The sequence below is a fragment of the Ranitomeya imitator genome, chromosome 6 (assembly GCF_032444005.1).
Source record: "Ranitomeya imitator isolate aRanImi1 chromosome 6, aRanImi1.pri, whole genome shotgun sequence".
Taxonomy (NCBI): domain Eukaryota; kingdom Metazoa; phylum Chordata; class Amphibia; order Anura; family Dendrobatidae; genus Ranitomeya; species Ranitomeya imitator.
In genome coordinates, this window is record NC_091287.1 from 124,935,902 (window position 1) to 124,953,055 (window position 17,154).

The 17,154-nt window shown below is 46.0% G+C and overlaps 1 protein-coding gene across 1 annotated transcript in view; it reads left to right on the top strand.

Moving 5' to 3' along the window:
- Nucleotides 1-17,154, top strand: part of LOC138642126 (collagen alpha-4(VI) chain-like) — a 303,123-nt gene that overhangs the window by 69,673 nt on the left and 216,296 nt on the right. The window contains exon 10 of the mRNA XM_069730063.1: nt 16,545-17,102. Within this exon, the coding sequence (XP_069586164.1) occupies nt 16,545-17,102 (558 nt within the window). The remainder of the gene's footprint in view (nt 1-16,544; nt 17,103-17,154) is intronic.

Here is a 17,154-nt window from a genome sequence, read left to right on the forward strand (position 1 = left end):
GTCGGGCGCTAGATAGCAGCCATACACCTTCCGCAAACAGACATTCAATAGGGTAGGGGTATCCAAGGACGACTTGCACTCACAACATACACACATTAACAATTGTACACTAGCGCATGGCCGTGCGGTCATGCGCAGTTTATATAGCTGCAGCACAGGAAGTGGCCACAGAAACTTTGCCCTTCCAAGACCTGCCAAGAGGACCAATGGAATATGCTGCAGAGCCTGAGCACATGACCCTCGATCTCCAACGGGAGATCTTGCCCTGGGCATGCTCAGTGTGTGCAAACAAGGACTTAGTCCCAGAGAAGTCGGCTCGCTGCTGACCAGCACTGGCTTTAATGGCAGAAGCTGAAGAAGCAGCAGTAACTCTCTGTACAGAGTGAGACTGAGCAAGACGCTGGGACCGTCGTCCCTGCTGAGCAGGCTCCACTGCGGCTGGACAAGAATGGGAGACCGCAGCGGAGATGGCTCGAGATTCCCCCTGTGCAGAAGCGGGAACTCGAGACCTAACATTACCCCCCCTCCTAGGGCCCCTCCCTCCCTGGGCCTCGCTACGCTCGAAGGCAGCAATGAGCTGCGGGGACCGAATGTTTTCAGCAGGCTCCCATGACCTGTCCTCTGGGCCATAACCCTTCCAATCCACCAGATAGAACTTTTTGCCGCGTACCACCTTGCACCCCAAAATAGCGTTCACCTCGTAATCGTCCGTAGACGAACCCGATGTCCCGGCAGATGACTCGGAAAACCGGGACATGTACACGGGTTTCAAGAGGGACACATGAAAGGTGTCGGTGATACCCAAGCGTGGAGGAAGAGCCAAACGGTAGACCACAGGATTAACCCGTTCGAGAACCTTGAAGGGACCCAAGTAGCGAGGAGCAAACTTAGTGGACTCAACTCGCAGCCTGATGTTATGGGCGGAGAGCCACACCAAGTCGCCAGGAGCAAAGGTCGAAGCGGGGCGCCGATGAACATCGGTGGAGGACCTCATTCTCTCCTTGGAGGCCCGAATGGCATCCTGCGTGCGGTCCCAAATGTCCCGTGCCTCCACAGCCCAGTCTGCCACCCTGGAGTCAGCAGAAGACACAGGCATGGGCACAGGAACACGCGGATGCTGGCCGTAATTTAGGAGGAATGGAGTCTGACCGGTGGAGTTGGCTACGGCATTGTTAAGTGCAAACTCTGCCCACGGTAGCAAGGATGCCCAGTCATCCTGCCTGGCAGAAACAAAATGTCGTAAATATGTGACCAAGGTCTGGTTGGCCCTCTCTACCAACCCATTCGTCTCGGGATGATATGCCGAAGAGAGATTAAACTCAATACTGAGTAGACGACAAAGCTCTCTCCAGAATTGAGACGCAAACTGGGGACCCCGGTCACTAACAATTTTGTCTGGCATACCGTGTAGGCGAAAGATATGCTTAACGAACAAGACAGCCAACGCCCGTGCAGAAGGTAGCCGTGGAAGAGGCACCAAGTGCACCATTTTGGAAAAATGGTAGGTGATCACCCAGATAATGGTGCAATTACGAGACTTGGGTAAGCCCACCACAAAGTCCATCCCGACCATCTCCCAGGGCCTGTCCGCCACCGGCAGAGGATAAAGCAAACCAGCTGGCCGTTGCCGAGGAGTCTTGTTCTTGGCGCAAGAGACACACGCCCGAACATACTCTGCGACATCACGAGCCATATGCGGCCACCAGTATGTCCTCGCCAGTAACTCAGATGTCCTTTTGGTACCAAAATGTCCACCCACCCTGGACGAGTGTGCCCAAGAGAGAACCTCCGGTCGCAAACTGGATGGAACAAAAGTCTTGCCCGGGGGCACAGACTCTAGCGAAACCGGGGCCACAGTTCTCAAGCTCTCGGTGGGGACAATAAGCCGAGGCTCCTCCTCCTCCTCCGCAGATGACACAACGGAGCGCGAGAGAGCGTCGGCCCGAATGTTCTTCTCCCCAGAAAGAAAATGGAGGGTGAAATGAAACCAGGAGAAGAATAAGGACCATCTGGCCTGGCGAGAATTCAACCGCTGGGCTGTCTGCAGGTACACCAAATTTTTATGGTCTGTGAAGACTTGGAAGGGAAAACGTGCTCCCTCCAAGAGATGTCTCCACTCCGAGAAAGCCAACTTCATGGCTAGCAACTCCCTGTCCCCGATGGAATAATTCCTCTCTGCCGGTGAGAAGGTCTTGGAGAAAAAGAAGCAGGGATGCTTCCGACCTTGAGCATCCTTTTGGAAGAGAACTGCTCCAGCACCAACAGAAGAGGCATCCACCTCCATGATAAATGGCTTATCAACATCAGGGCGATGTAGGATGGGAGCGCTAGCGAAGTGTGACTTTATAGAGTTAAAGGCCTTGGAGACCTCCTCAGACCACAATTTGGGATTTGCCCCCTTCTTGGTGAGGGCAACCAAGGGAGCTACCAAAGTTGAGAAGTGCGGAATGAACTGGCGATAATAATTAATGAACCCCATAAAGCGCTGCACCGCTTTAAGAGAATGGGGTTCCTGCCAGTCCATCACAGCCTGTAGTTTGGCAGGATCCATAGCCAATCCCTGGGCAGAGATGATGTAGCCCAGGAAAGGTAAGGACTCCTGCTCAAACATACACTTCTCCAACTTGGCATAGAGGGAGTTTGCCCGTAGGAGGTCGAAGACTTTGCAAACATCTCTCCGGTGGGAGTCAATATCTGGAGAGTAGATGAGAATATCATCCAGATAGACTACGACCGAGGTGGAAAGCATATCCCGGAAGATATCGTTCACAAAGTCTTGGAAAACGGCTGGGGCATTACAGAGCCCGAAGGGCATCACCAGATATTCATAGTGCCCATCCCTGGTGTTAAAAGCCGTCTTCCATTCGTCCCCCTCACGGATGCGAATCAGGTTGTAAGCACCCCGCAGATCTAGTTTAGTAAATACTCTTGCTCCCCGAAGCCTATCGAAGAGCTCAGATATCAAGGGCAAAGGATACTTATTTTTAACGGTGATGGCATTAAGACCCCTGTAGTCTATGCATGGACGCAATTCCCCATTCTTCTTCTGCACGAAGAAGAACCCTGCCCCAGCAGGTGACACTGACTTCCTAATGAATCCTCTTGCCAGATTTTCCTGGATGTACTGTGACATTGCCTCCGTCTCCGGGAGAGATAGCGGATAGACTCGACCCCGGGGAGGCTCAGCACCAGGCAAGAGATCAATAGGACAGTCATAGGGGCGATGGGGTGGAAGGATCTCCGCCGCCTTTTTGGAGAACACGTCTGCATAAGACCAATACTGCTTGGGGAGAGAGGAAAGATCTGCGGGTACCTCAGTAGTAGCAACCTGAACGCACTCCCTCTGACACCTACCCCCACAAGATTCGCCCCATCCCAGGATTCTGCCAGAGGACCACTCGATATGAGGAGAGTGGTACCGTAGCCAAGGTATTCCCAACAGGACCTCATCAATTCCCTCAGGAATGACGAGCAGAGATATAATCTCCTGATAAGATGGCGACATGGACAGAGTAAAAGGGATGGTCTGGTGTGTTATCTGTGAGGGCAGAATCGACCCATTCACCACTCGTACCGTTACTGGTTGAGCTCTAGCATAACCAGGGGTATTGCGTGACGTTGGGCGAAGGCAGAAGACATAAAATTGCCCTCCGCCCCAGAATCCACGCAGAGCTCTACCGAGTGGGAGAATGAGCCTATAGTAATTGTCCCCTTAAAGGACAATTTAGAGGCAAATGTCGCCATGTCTAGTGTACCTCCACCTACTACCACTAGACGCTGACGTTTCCTCGACCGCTGAGAACATCTGGTGGCTAGATGTCCTGACTGCTGGCAAACATGACAGACCTTGAGTGCACAAGCGGTCCGGGACTTAGATCCCGCTTGTGACACCTCCCTGGCCTCATGTGACTCAGGAACCAGGACCGGAGATTCCAGAGGTTTGGCGAAGGTAGGAGCCAGCCGAAACCTCTGCCTACACTGGGCTCGCTCTAACCTCCGCTCGTTAAAACGGAGGTCAATTCGAGTGGAGACAGTTATTAACTCCTCCAGTGTGGCAGGAACCTCCCTAGTGGCCAGAGCGTCCTTAACGTGGTCAGCCAGACCCCTCCAAAATATGGGGATAAGAGCTTTATCCGACCAATCCAGCTCAGAAGCTAAAGTGCGGAATTGGACGGCAAAATGACTGACCAAGGACTCACCCTGAGTTAATGCCAGCAGTTGGAGCGCAGTATCATGGGTGACTCGAGGTCCTAAAAAGACCTGTTTCAGAGTGCTCAGAAACAGCGGAGCACTCTGCACCACATGATCGCCACGCTCCCACAGCGGCGTAGCCCATTCCAACGCCCTGTCCGACAAGAGAGACACTATAAATCCCACCTTAGTCCGCTCTGTGGGAAAACGTGCAGCCAGGAGCTCGAGGTGAATAGAGCACTGACTCACAAATCCCCTACAAAATTTGCTATCACCAGAAAATTTGTCTGGCAGCGGGAGGCGAGAAAATGTCGGAGCAGGGGTGGCAATGGACAGGGTTGCTGCAGCCACGCTAGCAGCCTGTACAGCAACTGCGGTAACATCCACAGCTGAGGTTGCGCTCTCAAGAGCCGCCAACCTACCCTCCAGCTGCTGGATATACTGCAAGGATTGCTGTTTGTGCGTCATTACTAGCCAGACCCTGGCGCTAGTGTAATGTTAGGGCTAGCGGAACGCACCAAATAATAAGACAGATAGAGTATGGTGTGTTCGCAGCCCGGGGTCCACCGTGCAGAGATGGAACCTGCTGCCAAGTAATGACGGACTATATGGCGGTACTCATAAGTATACACACGTGGGTTAAACTTCACCCAGCGTGAAGGAAGCGATCCTGTTGCGTCACAGGACCGCGGTACCGCACATAGAGCGCGAGCAAGTAGTCAGCGAACTCAACCCCAACTAGGATTGAAGTCCGATTAGACCCTTGCTGGCACAACACCGCAACTGGGTGTGTAAGGAAACCATATAACAATATTAAGGCACAAGAGTGCATGCGGTGCCGCACTGACGAACGCCACTAACCACCCAGGCTTGGGTAAGGAAAGCACAGAGGAAGTGCACGGCGCCGTACTGGCGGTCACAGCAACTGGACGCTGTAATGTGTGATTCGTGCAGTAGGATAAGTCGGGCGCTAGATAGCAGCCATACACCTTCGCGAACAGACATTCAATAGGGTAGGGGTATCCAAGGACGACTGGACAAGAATGGGAGACCGCAGCGGAGATGGCTCAAGATTCCCCCTGTGCAGAAGCGGGAACTCGAGACCTAACAGAGAGTTTCCGCTCCTTCAGACCCTGGGAACCATTGGAAACCCAATGCACTGCATTGGGTTTCGAGTTTCGGCCGACCCCGACCCCGACTTTTTTATAGGACTTTTGAAAAAGATGGGTTTCGTGAAACCCGACCTGATCCTATAAAAGTAAAGGTCGCTCAACCCTAACCAAGGATATTAGAGGACTGGGGGGTCTGCAATACCAAGATAGGTTATTACACTTGGGGCTATTTAGTTTGGAAAAATGAAGGCTAAGGGGTGATCTTATGTTAATGTATAAATATATGAGGGGACAGTACAAAGACCTTTGTGATGAACTTTTTAATCATAGACCTGAGATAGGGATAATGGGGCATCCTCTACGTCTGGAGGAAAGAAGGTTTAAGCATAATCACAGATGCGGATTCTTTACTGTAAGAGCAGTGAGACTATGGAACTCTCTGCCGTATGATGTTGTAATGAGTGATTCATTACTTAAATTTAAGAGGGGACTGGATACCTTTCTTGAAAAGTATGTTACAGGGTATATATACTAGATTCCTTGTTAGGGTGTTGATCCAGGGAACTAGTCTGATTGCGTATGTGGAGTCGGGAGGGAAATTTTTCCCCAATGTGGAGATTACTCTTTGCCACATGGTTTTTTTTTGCCTTCCTCTGGATCAACATGTTAGGGCATGTTAGGTTAGGCTATGGGTTGAACTAGATGGACTTAAAGTCTTCCTTCAACCTTAATAACTATGTAACTATGTAAGTTCAATACATGTATAGATGAAAATCTTCAATGCAATGCAAACACAAAGATGGGGCGGAACTGTGCAAATACATGCAACATTTATGCAAGTATTGCTTCAAAGAGACTTTGGGACCCCAATAACTTAAATTAAACTACTAGTAAAGTGGACTTTACCCATATACAATTATGCCTAAACTATAGATTTTACTGTGACATAAGCGGATCATTTGGCACAATCCCGGTCCATGTTCCAGGTCAGTGCTCTCTGTCCATGAACAGGAGCTGCACAAATTTCCTGAGTTTCCCCGACACAGTGTTTAATTTGCAGGCCAGGCAAGACATCTCCTCTGAGGCGTATGGCACACAGGTGACATCTCGCTATACCGGCTAATTATAAGCCAAGTCTAGTAACAAAATTCATGCAACTCCTTTACATGGCCAGAAAGCAATGTCCTGGACTGTAGACTGGGGCTGTGCAATGGGATCTGCTCATCTAAGATTTTACTGCATTTGCTGGACAGAAAAGAAAAGTTTTACTAAACTTATAATTTGCATCTTCTTGGTGCAACCTTGGCATGACCAAAGGCTCCATGCACTTTTCAACCCCTCAATTAGAATGGGACACACTGTTCCTTAGCTTGATTGACAGTGCTTCGTTGCCCAGAGTGAGCAATGCTTTAACTGAATCACATATACACACTGACATTCGGAGCCCAAGGGCATGCACACACTGTTAGTAAGTGTGGACTCTCCTATAAGCTCTGATTTAAATATTCAATAATTCTTTTTTACAGGCAGCAGTAGAAGTAAAATCTATAGTATCAGTATGTTTTAATAGGGGCTATGTGGCCTATATGACTGTACTAGCAGATGAATTTTTAGGGTGACAGACTCCTTTTAAATGTGAGACTTTAGTGCATGTTTTATAATCATTAATATAATGGCTTTATAAAACTGGGACAGGTAGAATCTGTGCTGTTGATTTAGAATCATCCAGCAATTATAGGGGTTAAAATGGTTATAGCAGACAGGGAGTGTTAGCTCAGCCCCAGGGCATACTGGGAAAGTTGTTATTGTGTCCTAGACAAACAAGAGTAAGGTGTATGCCAGTGTTCTCCAACTCCGGTCCTCAAGAGCCACCAACAGGTCATGTTTTCAGTATTTCCTTAGTATTAAGCCGGGATCACACATACACAAGATACGGCCGAGTCTTGCAGGTGAAAACCCAGCTCTGGCACCGGCACTCCGGAGAGGAGCGTGCAGCTCCATGTATTGCTGTGCGGCTGCACGCTACGCTCCAGAGTGCCGGCGCCAGAGCTGTGTTTTCACCTGCGAGACTCGGCCGTATCTAGCGTATGTGTGATCCTGGCCTTACACAGGTGATACTTGCATCAGCTGGATGACCAAGAATTATTATTATTATTATAATTTATATAGCACCATTGATTTCATGGTGCTGTACGTTAGAAGGGGTTACATGCAAATTACAGATATCACTTACAGTAAGCAAACTAACAATTACAGACTGATACAGAGGGGTGACGACTAGGCTTGAGCGAAACGGATCGTACAAATTCAAAAGTCGCCGATCCTAGTGTGGGATCGGCCATGCGGTCGGCGATCTTCGAGCCAAAGTCGCGTTTTGTATGACACGTTTGGCGCCATTTTTTCAGCCAATGAAGGAGCGTGGGCAGAGTGATGACATACTGTAGGTCTTAGGGGCGTGGACGCCTATCGCCATCTTGTCGCTTGTGCGCTGTAGCGATTTGCAATGTGTAACACCAGCTTTTCTGTTCAGGGACGGAGGGGAGAGAGAGAGAGAGAGAGAAAAAAAAAAAATTCCCATTGACTTTGCATTGGGTTTCGTGTTTCGGTCGATCCCCGACTTTTCGCCATAATTGGCCGATTTCACTCGACTCGACTTTTGAGATAGTCGGGTTTCGCGAAACCCGACTCGACCCTAAAAAACTAAAAGTCGCTCAACCCTAGTGACGACCCTGCCCTTGCAGGCTTACATTCTACAGGATAGTGGGGATGGAGACAATAGGTTGAGGGTTGTAGGAGCTCCAATGTTGGTGAGGTGGTAGCTGCAGTAGTGGTGAGGAGGCAGCGGGGTCAGTGCAGGCTGTAGGCTTTCCTGAAGAGGTGGGTTTTCAGGTTCCGTCTGAAGGACCCGAATGTAGTTGATAGTTGGATGTGGTGGGTCAAAGAATTCCAGAGGATGGGGGATATTCTGGAGATGTCTTGGAGGCGGTTGGGTGAGGAGCGGATAAGTGTGGAGGAGAGAAGGAGGTCTTGGGAGGACCAGAGATTAAGTGAGGGAAGATATCAGGAGATTAGTTCAGAGATACCGTATATACTCGAGTATAAGCCGACCCGAGTATAAGCCGACCCCCCTAATTTTGCCACAAAAAACTGGGAAAACTTATTGACTCGAGTATAAGCCTAGGGTGGAAATGCAGCATTTACCGGTGAATTTCAAAAATAAAAATAGATCATTATTTCCCCATAGCTGTGCCATATAGTGCTCTGCACCGTTCATATTTCCCCATAGGTGTGAACCATATAGTGCTCTGCACCGTTCATTGTGCCCCCTAGCTGTGCCATATACGGTGCTCTGCACCGTTCATTGTGCCCCATAGATGTGCCATATACGGTGCTCTGCACCGTTCACTGTGCCCCATAGCTGTGCCATATACGGTGCTCTGCACCGTTCACTGTGCCCCATAGCTGTGCTGTGCCATATACGGTGCTCTGCACCGTTCACTGTGCCCCATAGCTGTGCTGTGCCATATACGGTGCTCTGCACCGTTCACTGTGCCCCATAGATGTTCCACATAAATTTGTGCTGCCGCTGCTACTGCCGCAATAAAGAAAAAAAAACACATACTCACCTCCCTTGATTGCAGCTCCCGGCGTCTCGTTCCGGCGCCTCCATCTTCCCGGCGTCTCTGCTCTGACTGATCAGGCAGAGGGCGCCGCGCACACTGTATGCGTCATCGCGCCCCCTGCCTGAACAGTCAGAGAGCAGAGACGCCGGGAAGATGGAGGCGCCGGCCGGGAAGATGGATCGGCGCCCGGTGGCTGGAACGAGGACAGGTGAATATGCTATACTCACCTAGTCCTGGCGATCCTCGCGCTGTCCCCTCCTGTCTTCGGTGCCGCAGCTTCTTTCTCTATCAGCGGTCACCGGCACCGCTGATTAGAGGAATGAATAGGCGGCTCCGCCCCTATGGGAGGTGGAGCCGCTTATTCATTTCTGTAATGAGCGGTCCCACGTGACCGCTGAAGAGAGGAAGAAACTGCAGCGCCGAAGCCCGTGGGACGGCAGGGACAGCGCGAGGATCGCTGGGACTAGGTAAGTATACCTCAGCGCCCTCACCCCCTCACCCGCCGACCCCACCGCTACCGTGACTCGAGTATAAGCCGAGGGGGGCACTTTCAGCCCAAAAATTTGGGCTGAAAATCTCGGCTTATACTCGAGTATATACGGTATATGAGGAGACAGGTTATGGATCGCTTTTTAGGTCAGTATTAGTAATTTGAACTGGATACGCTGAGGGAATGGGAGCCAGTGAAGAGATTTGCAGAGAGGGGATGCAGAGGAGTAGCGAGGAGAGAGATGAATTAGTCGGGCAGCAGAGTTAAGGATGGACCAGAGAGGTGCAAGGGTGTTAGCAGGGAGGCCACAAAAAAGGATGTTGCAGTAGTCAAGGCGGGAGATGATGATGGCATGCACAAGCATTTTAGTAGATTGACGGTTGAGGAAAGGACGGATTCTGGAGATATTTTTGAGCTGGAGGCGACAGGAGGTGGAAAGAGCTTGGATGTGCTGTTTGAAGGACAGTGCAGAGTCAAGGGTTACTCGGAGGCAGCGGACTTCAGGTACTGGGGAAAGCGTGATGTCGTTAATTGCGATAAATAGGTCAGGGATGGAAGATCTATGAGATGGAGGAAAGATGATGACTTCAGATTTGTCCACGTTGAGTTTGAGGAAGCGAGAGGAGAAGAAGGAGGATATGGCTGATAGACACTCCGGGATTCTGGACAGCAGAGAGGTGACGTCGGGGCCAGAAAGGTAGATCTGAGTGTCATCAGCATAAAGGTGGTACTGGAATCCATGGGACTTTATGAGTTGTCCCAGGCCAAGTGTGTAGATTGAGAAGAGTAGGGGTCCTAGAACAGAGCCTTGGGGGACTCCAACTGAGAGAGGGTGGGATGAGGCAGTAGTGTGGGAGTGGGAGATTCTGAATGTGCGGTTGGAAAGGTATGAGGAGATCCAGGATAGGGGGAGGTCTTTGATGCCAAAGGAGGAGAGGATCTGTAGTAGGAGGCAGTGGTCAACTGTGTATTCCTCCTTCTAGACCTGTCCTCTGCTTTTGACAGAGTATTGTCCGCTAGCTTTGGCTGTAAGTAGGTCATTAGCGATTTTGGTCAGGGCTGTCTCCGTTGAGTGATGGGGCAGAAACCAGATTGTAGATAGTCAAAGAGCAAGTTAGATGAGAGGTGGGAGGAAAGTTCAGCGTGGACGTGCTACTCCAGGAGTTTGGAAGCGAATGGGAGCAGCGATATTGGGCTATAGCTGGACATAGCTGTTGGGTCGAGGGTTGGCTTTTTAAGGATAGGCGTGATTGTGGCATGTGTGGGTGGCTGTGGAGGACCACTGAGTAAGTCCAAAAGATGAAGTAAGGGACAGAAGTTTGGAGGCTGTTGACTGAGGGGTATCAGTGGGGATGTTGAAGTCACCCATGATGATGGTTGGAATGTCAGCAGAGAGAAAGTGAAGAAGCCAGGTGGAGAATTGGTCAATAAAGGCAGTGGCCGGGCCTGGAGGTCAGTATAAGACGGCCACTTGGAGGTTGGAGGGAGAGTAGATGCGGACAGAGTGGACTTCAAAAAAGGGGAGGATAAGGGAGGGTAGAGGTGGGATTGGGTTAAAGGTGCAGTTAGAAGAAAGGAGCCACCATGTTTGTTGCCGGGTTGAGGGTTGTGGGCGAAGTGGAGGCCGCTGTAACACAGCGCAGCAGGGGAGGTTGTGTCAGAGGGTGTTAGCCATGTTTCTGTGAGGCCAAGGAAGGCAAGCTTGTGAGAGAGAAAAAGGTCATTAATCACATGAAACTTATTGCAGATTGAGCGGGAATTCCAGAATCATAATCATAATACTCCAATAAGAATCCCAACACCTGTGTAATACTTGGGAAATCCTGAAAACATGACCTGTTGGTGGTTCTTGAGGGCTGGAGATGGGGAACACTGGTGTATGCTAAAGGGTCTCCTGTCAGACTGAAATCAGACAAGCTGTATAAACCAGTCAGGACAGCCAGGAGCATCTTTATTGCCTCAAGATAGAAGTGAGAGAGCAACATCACCAGACTCATCCCCTTCCCCCACCTCACTGCATGAGCAAGGTAAAGTTTTGGTTAGGTTAAGACATTGTGTGTGAAGAGAAGTTATCTGTGAAGAGACTTTCATATGTCGATCAAGCATTTCATAAAGAGAAGTGATACTGTGTGATGAAAAGAAGCTTGATTAAAACCCCTGTGGTCAATTTCAGCTCAGAACTGTGCCATAGATGTGTATCCTTTGTAATGCCCTCATATACTGAGTGGCGTGCATTGAACACAACCCATGTATGAAAATATATTAATAGTTATGTTTTCTAACGAGATTGACCGCCTAATTGCTTATCAGTTTGCTAAGTTAAAGGGAACCTGTCACCTGGAAAAAGTATTCCAATCTGCAGCCACCATGTTATGGTGCAGGGGGAACTGAATAAACTGAAATATAGTTTTGTGAGAAATGATTCAGTATAACCTGTGATTGATTCATTTATATCTCTGCTTTTATTGGTCCAGTGGGCGGTCCTATCAGTAATTGACAGCTATTCCTGCATGTACACTTATATAAAGGAAGCTTTCAGACACTGATATGCCTGTCCTCTGCGCCAAAGAACCCAGAAAGGGCAGATGTATAATTAATTAAAACATAGGGTGTACTGAATCTTTTCTCACAAATTTATATATCAGTCTGTTCAGCTCATTCTGCTCTATAACATGGCATTTGCAGATTGGACTGCAATTTCTTGGTGACAGGTTCCCTTTAAATTCAGTGTTGCTGTCTATTAATCTATCTACATTGGTTCTTGAAAGTTTCTAAACCCTTTAGAATTTGTCATATTTTTGCATAAATGTGAACTAAAACTACATCAGATGTTCAAACAAGTCCTAAAAGTAGATAAAGAGAACCAAATCAAACAAGTAAAACTAGACTGTCATATTTTAAATGACAAAAATTAAGCTATTTTACATGTTGGTGAGTGGTAAAAGTATGTGAACCAAGGGTGTTGCCAGGTTCCTAAAAGATCAGGGGCCCAAGCCACAAACTTTATGTCTTCTCATGCAAACTCTCTCTTGTCATTTGAAAGAGGATCTATACATATATAATTACAGTACACCACTGTTGCTAACCAAAATACACTATACAAACACCAATATTACCAAAATTACAACTATAAAAGACTAAAATAATACCGCTACTCAATGTCCACCACCATTACCACTACACAGCGAAACATACATAATGTACTATAATATGACCATTACCTCTACATAACAAAACACTATATACAAACACCAATGATACACCTTCTACTACATAATGACTGAAATACATTAAGCCATAAATAAATTAAAAAAACTAAAATGAAAAAGCTATTAAAAAATATATTTTATTATCATACAGTGACCATATATTAGTAGATACCAGTCGCGGGGAACATAAACTTGATTACAGTACAGTTATAGATGATAACTTACAGCTGATGTTATTTCTGATTGGGATCATTCACTTTTCCCGTGTTTTGCATGTGGTCCAGACCTCCATGACCACTTCTTCCATCAACAACTCACCTACAAGAACTCCCCATTCTGCATGTGCCTGTGGAGTGGTACAGTGGCTCCAAGATTTAAAATTTTTTTGAATTACTATGATTGTTCCCATACCCTAAAAATTAAATAGTGTCCCATAGAAAGTATTAATGCTCCTTCTATGCTACTTAGAAGGGCCCCGTATGCTCCTTTGAAAGATATAATATCCCAAGTGCTCCATTCCCACAACAAATCCCCTTGAGTATCCACTTAAAGTTAACAATGCACCCCCCAAAAAAATGATATTTTACAACACATGATGTCCTCTGAGTACCTATACAGCTCTGTATATACAGTGTAATGGTCCTACAGCCCCCTAGACACAATGCAATGGCCTCCAAAGCCCTTTATTATACATTGAGGATTCTAGAGCTCCTTATACATAGTATAATGGCTACACAGCCCCTATAAACAATATGAACCCCACAGCTCCCTATATAAACTTTTGCATTGGCCAATTTTCCTTTTTGAAATTTTTAAAATGTAAAAGATGACAATATTTTTTTTTCCTACAATACAAGGGAAATATGTCATCTTTACCTTTAGCCCTTTTAGAGACCATTTCATCTTCAACTTGCTCAACTGTTTAGAATAACAGTAATTTTACCAAAAAGCTGTGTCTTGGTCTCATCTTACCTGTAGACACTTTCCCAGAAGGATTTTGGCTTATTCACGTACATTTTGGCAAACTGCTGTCTAGCTATTACATGTTTGTGTCAGCAGTAAGGTCCTCCTGGGTTTCCTGCCATAACGTTTCATCCTTTCATAATCTTCAGATTTCATGATGCCATTCACACAGTCAAGGCACCCAGAGCCAGAGGCAGCAAAACAACCCCAAAACATCTGTGAAGCTCCGCCATATTTGATTGGGGCAGCTTATCAACGATCCGGACTATCCTGTGTTGCAACCTTTCATCATTCTTTTCTCTGACATTTACGACAAATGAGATTAGTTCAAGTGCTGTGGGTTATAAATTTCTTGATTATGTTGCGCATCATGGACAAATTAACATCAAGAGCTTTGGAAATGGACTTCGAGATGGACCTCGAGATTATTGATATTTTCCAACAAATTTGATTCTCAAGTTCTCAGACAGTTCTCTTCTCCTCTTTCTTTTCTCTATTCTTTGTGTGGCACACAGACACACAATGCAATTATTGAGTCAACTTCTACCTTTTATCCGGTTTGAGGTGTGATTTTCATATTGCTCACATGTGTTACTTGCCACAGGTGAGTTTGAATGAGTATCACAGGCTTTAAGCATAAGTAGTCTACCCATAATTTTGGAAAGGTGCCAACAATTTTGTCCTGCCCATTTTTTAGGTTTTGTGTGAAACTATGTCCAATTTGTCTTTTTTACTCTGTTCTATTAATAAATAAATAATAATCATCTTTATTTTTATGTAGTGCTAACATATTCCGCAGCTCTTTACAGTTTGCACACATTATCATCGCTGTCCCCAATGGAGCTCACAATCTAAATTCCCTATCAGTATGTCTTTGGAATGTGGGAGGAAACGGGAGTACCCAGAGGAAACCCACGCAAACACGGGGAGAACATACAAACTCCTTGTAGATGTTGTCCTTGGTGGGATTAGAACCCAGGACTCCAGCGCTGCAAGGCTGCAGTGCTATCCACTGAGCCACCGTGCTTATTTTTGTGCAGTACCAATGCACACGAATTGAATAAACATGTGTATAACAAAACATGAATAATTGCAATAATTTTCTAGGAGAAATACTTCATTTTCTGAAACAACTTCAAGGGTGCGAACACTTTTGGCCATGACAGTATAATATGATGTCTCCCACAGCCCATTCATATAAAAAATAATAAAGTTTATACTTTCCTAATCCTGATTTCCAGCACCGCAGCCTCTGTGTCCTTTTCTATGGTGGGCCTGCAGAACGGCACAATGCAATGATGTAATCATGCCACCTGCGTGAGTATGCTATCATCTTGTAAGCGCCACAGTCTTTGGCTTAGAAGATGGGCAGTGGTAGAGCAGGGAGCTTGTTGCTCGCTGCTCTATCACAGAATTGAACTGTGTTGAAGTCATGTTGATTCTTCAATGCGGTGGTCATAGGAGAGCCGGGGCTATGTACAAGACTTTTAGAACTGGAGCCCTGGATCTTTGATAGTAGTGATGCCCCTGATGTGAGCCTTTGTTTTCAGTATCTGGTGTGACCTCCTTAGGCAGCATTATCTGCTTCTAAATGTTTACAATATTTGTTCATTAGTCCTGCACATTGGCTTTAAGTAATCTTTCCTCATTCCTCCCTACAAAACCGCTTAAATTCTGTTATGTTGGTAGATTTTCTCCCATGAGATGCTCCCTTCAGGTCCTTCCACAACTTTTTTTTAGAATTAAGGTGATTTACATTAATTTGCCCATTCCAAAATATTAACTTTATTCTTCTTTAACCATTCTTTTGTACTGTAGAATGACTTGCGTGCTTTGGGTTATTGTCTTTACAGTAATTTATTGAATTTATTGTTCCGTCAAGGAAGCCACTCTGGACCAAAGACAGCAGAAAGGCCTAAACCATGATATTGCCACCACCATGTGTCACAAATTGTCTATGATTTTTATGCTGCAATGCAGTGTTTTTCTTTCTCCAGGCATAGCGCTTCTCATTTAAACCAAAAAAGCTTTTGTTCTCATCTGTCCAAAAATATTGTCCTAATATCCTTCTAGTTTGTCCAGGTGATTTTTACTAAACTGTAGATGGGCAGTAATGTTATTTTTGAAGTCCTTTTGCATTTTCGCTGCATCCCTGGCATGGACACCATTGTTGTTCAGTATACTCCCGATGGGGGACTCATGAGCAGCTAATGTGAGATAGACTTTTAGGTGCTTAGAAGTTATCTTGAGTTCTTTTGTGACCTCAGGGACTATTATGCACCTTACTCTTGGAGTAATCTTTGTTGGCGATCATTCCTTAAAAGTGTAAAAATGGCTTTAAATTTCCTTCATTTGTACACAATTAGACTGTGGATTGGTAGAGTCCAAATTTATTAAAGATAGTTTTATAAGCTTTTCCAGTCTCATGAGCATCAGCAACTCTTCCTTTAAGGTCCTCAGAAATCTCCTTTGTTAGTGCCATGATACACTTCCACAAACATATGATGTGAAGAACAGACTTTGATAGATTCCAGTTTTTAAAATGTAAATATTCTGCCCACTGACACCTGATTGTCATTAAATTAAGTGAAAACACCAGACTCTTATTGCACCTTGAAATTATCTGCTAATCCTAAAGTTTCACATATTTTTGACAAGTGATATTGGATTTTTTTCCTCTTTTGTTGCATGACAAACTCTAATATTTTTGACTTATTTGTTTGATTTGGTTATGTTTATCTATTTTTTAAGGCTGTGTAAAAATCTGATGCAGTTTTAGGTCAAATTTATGCAAAAATATGGAACATTCTGAAGGGATCACCACTGTGTATGTTTGTCTCTCTTTTTGTAAATAAAGTATATTAAATGTTTTAGAAATATTATTACATATGAATACATTTTCTGCTGTGCATGATTGATCATTTAGAGATTCAATAATTTTCTTATTTTCCTGCAGCATGTAAAGACATGAAAGCAGACATTCTATTTCTGATTGATAGTTCAGCCAGTATTGAAACGCCTAATTACCAAAAAATGAAGGAATTCATGGATTCATTTGTGAGTCAAGCGGACATCGGTCCTGACAAAGTCCAGATTGGTTTAATTCAGTTCAGCTCAGAAACACAGGAGGAATTTCCACTTAATAGGTATAAACAGAAGGATGAATTAGAGGCCGCCATAGCAGGTATCCAGCAGATGCAACAAGGAACAATGACAGGGGCCGCTTTACAAGACGCTTTACCATACTTTAGCACTGCCAAGGGCGGAAGACCAAACATAAAGCAATATCTTATAATAATCACAGACGGCGAGTCACAAGATGAAGTCTCGCAACCGGCTGCCGCTATTAGGAAGCATGGTGTTGATATTTATGCTATAGGGGTACTCAATGCAAACAATACACAGCTTCTGGAGATTGCGGGACAGCAAGATCGAGTTTACTTTGAGGACACTTTTGATGCCCTTTTGTTCTTAAACAAGATCATCATCTTCGAGATCTGCAATCCTAAAGACTGTGAGTTTTATTCTTTTATTTGGATTTGGATAGTCATATAGGTGTTGACTAT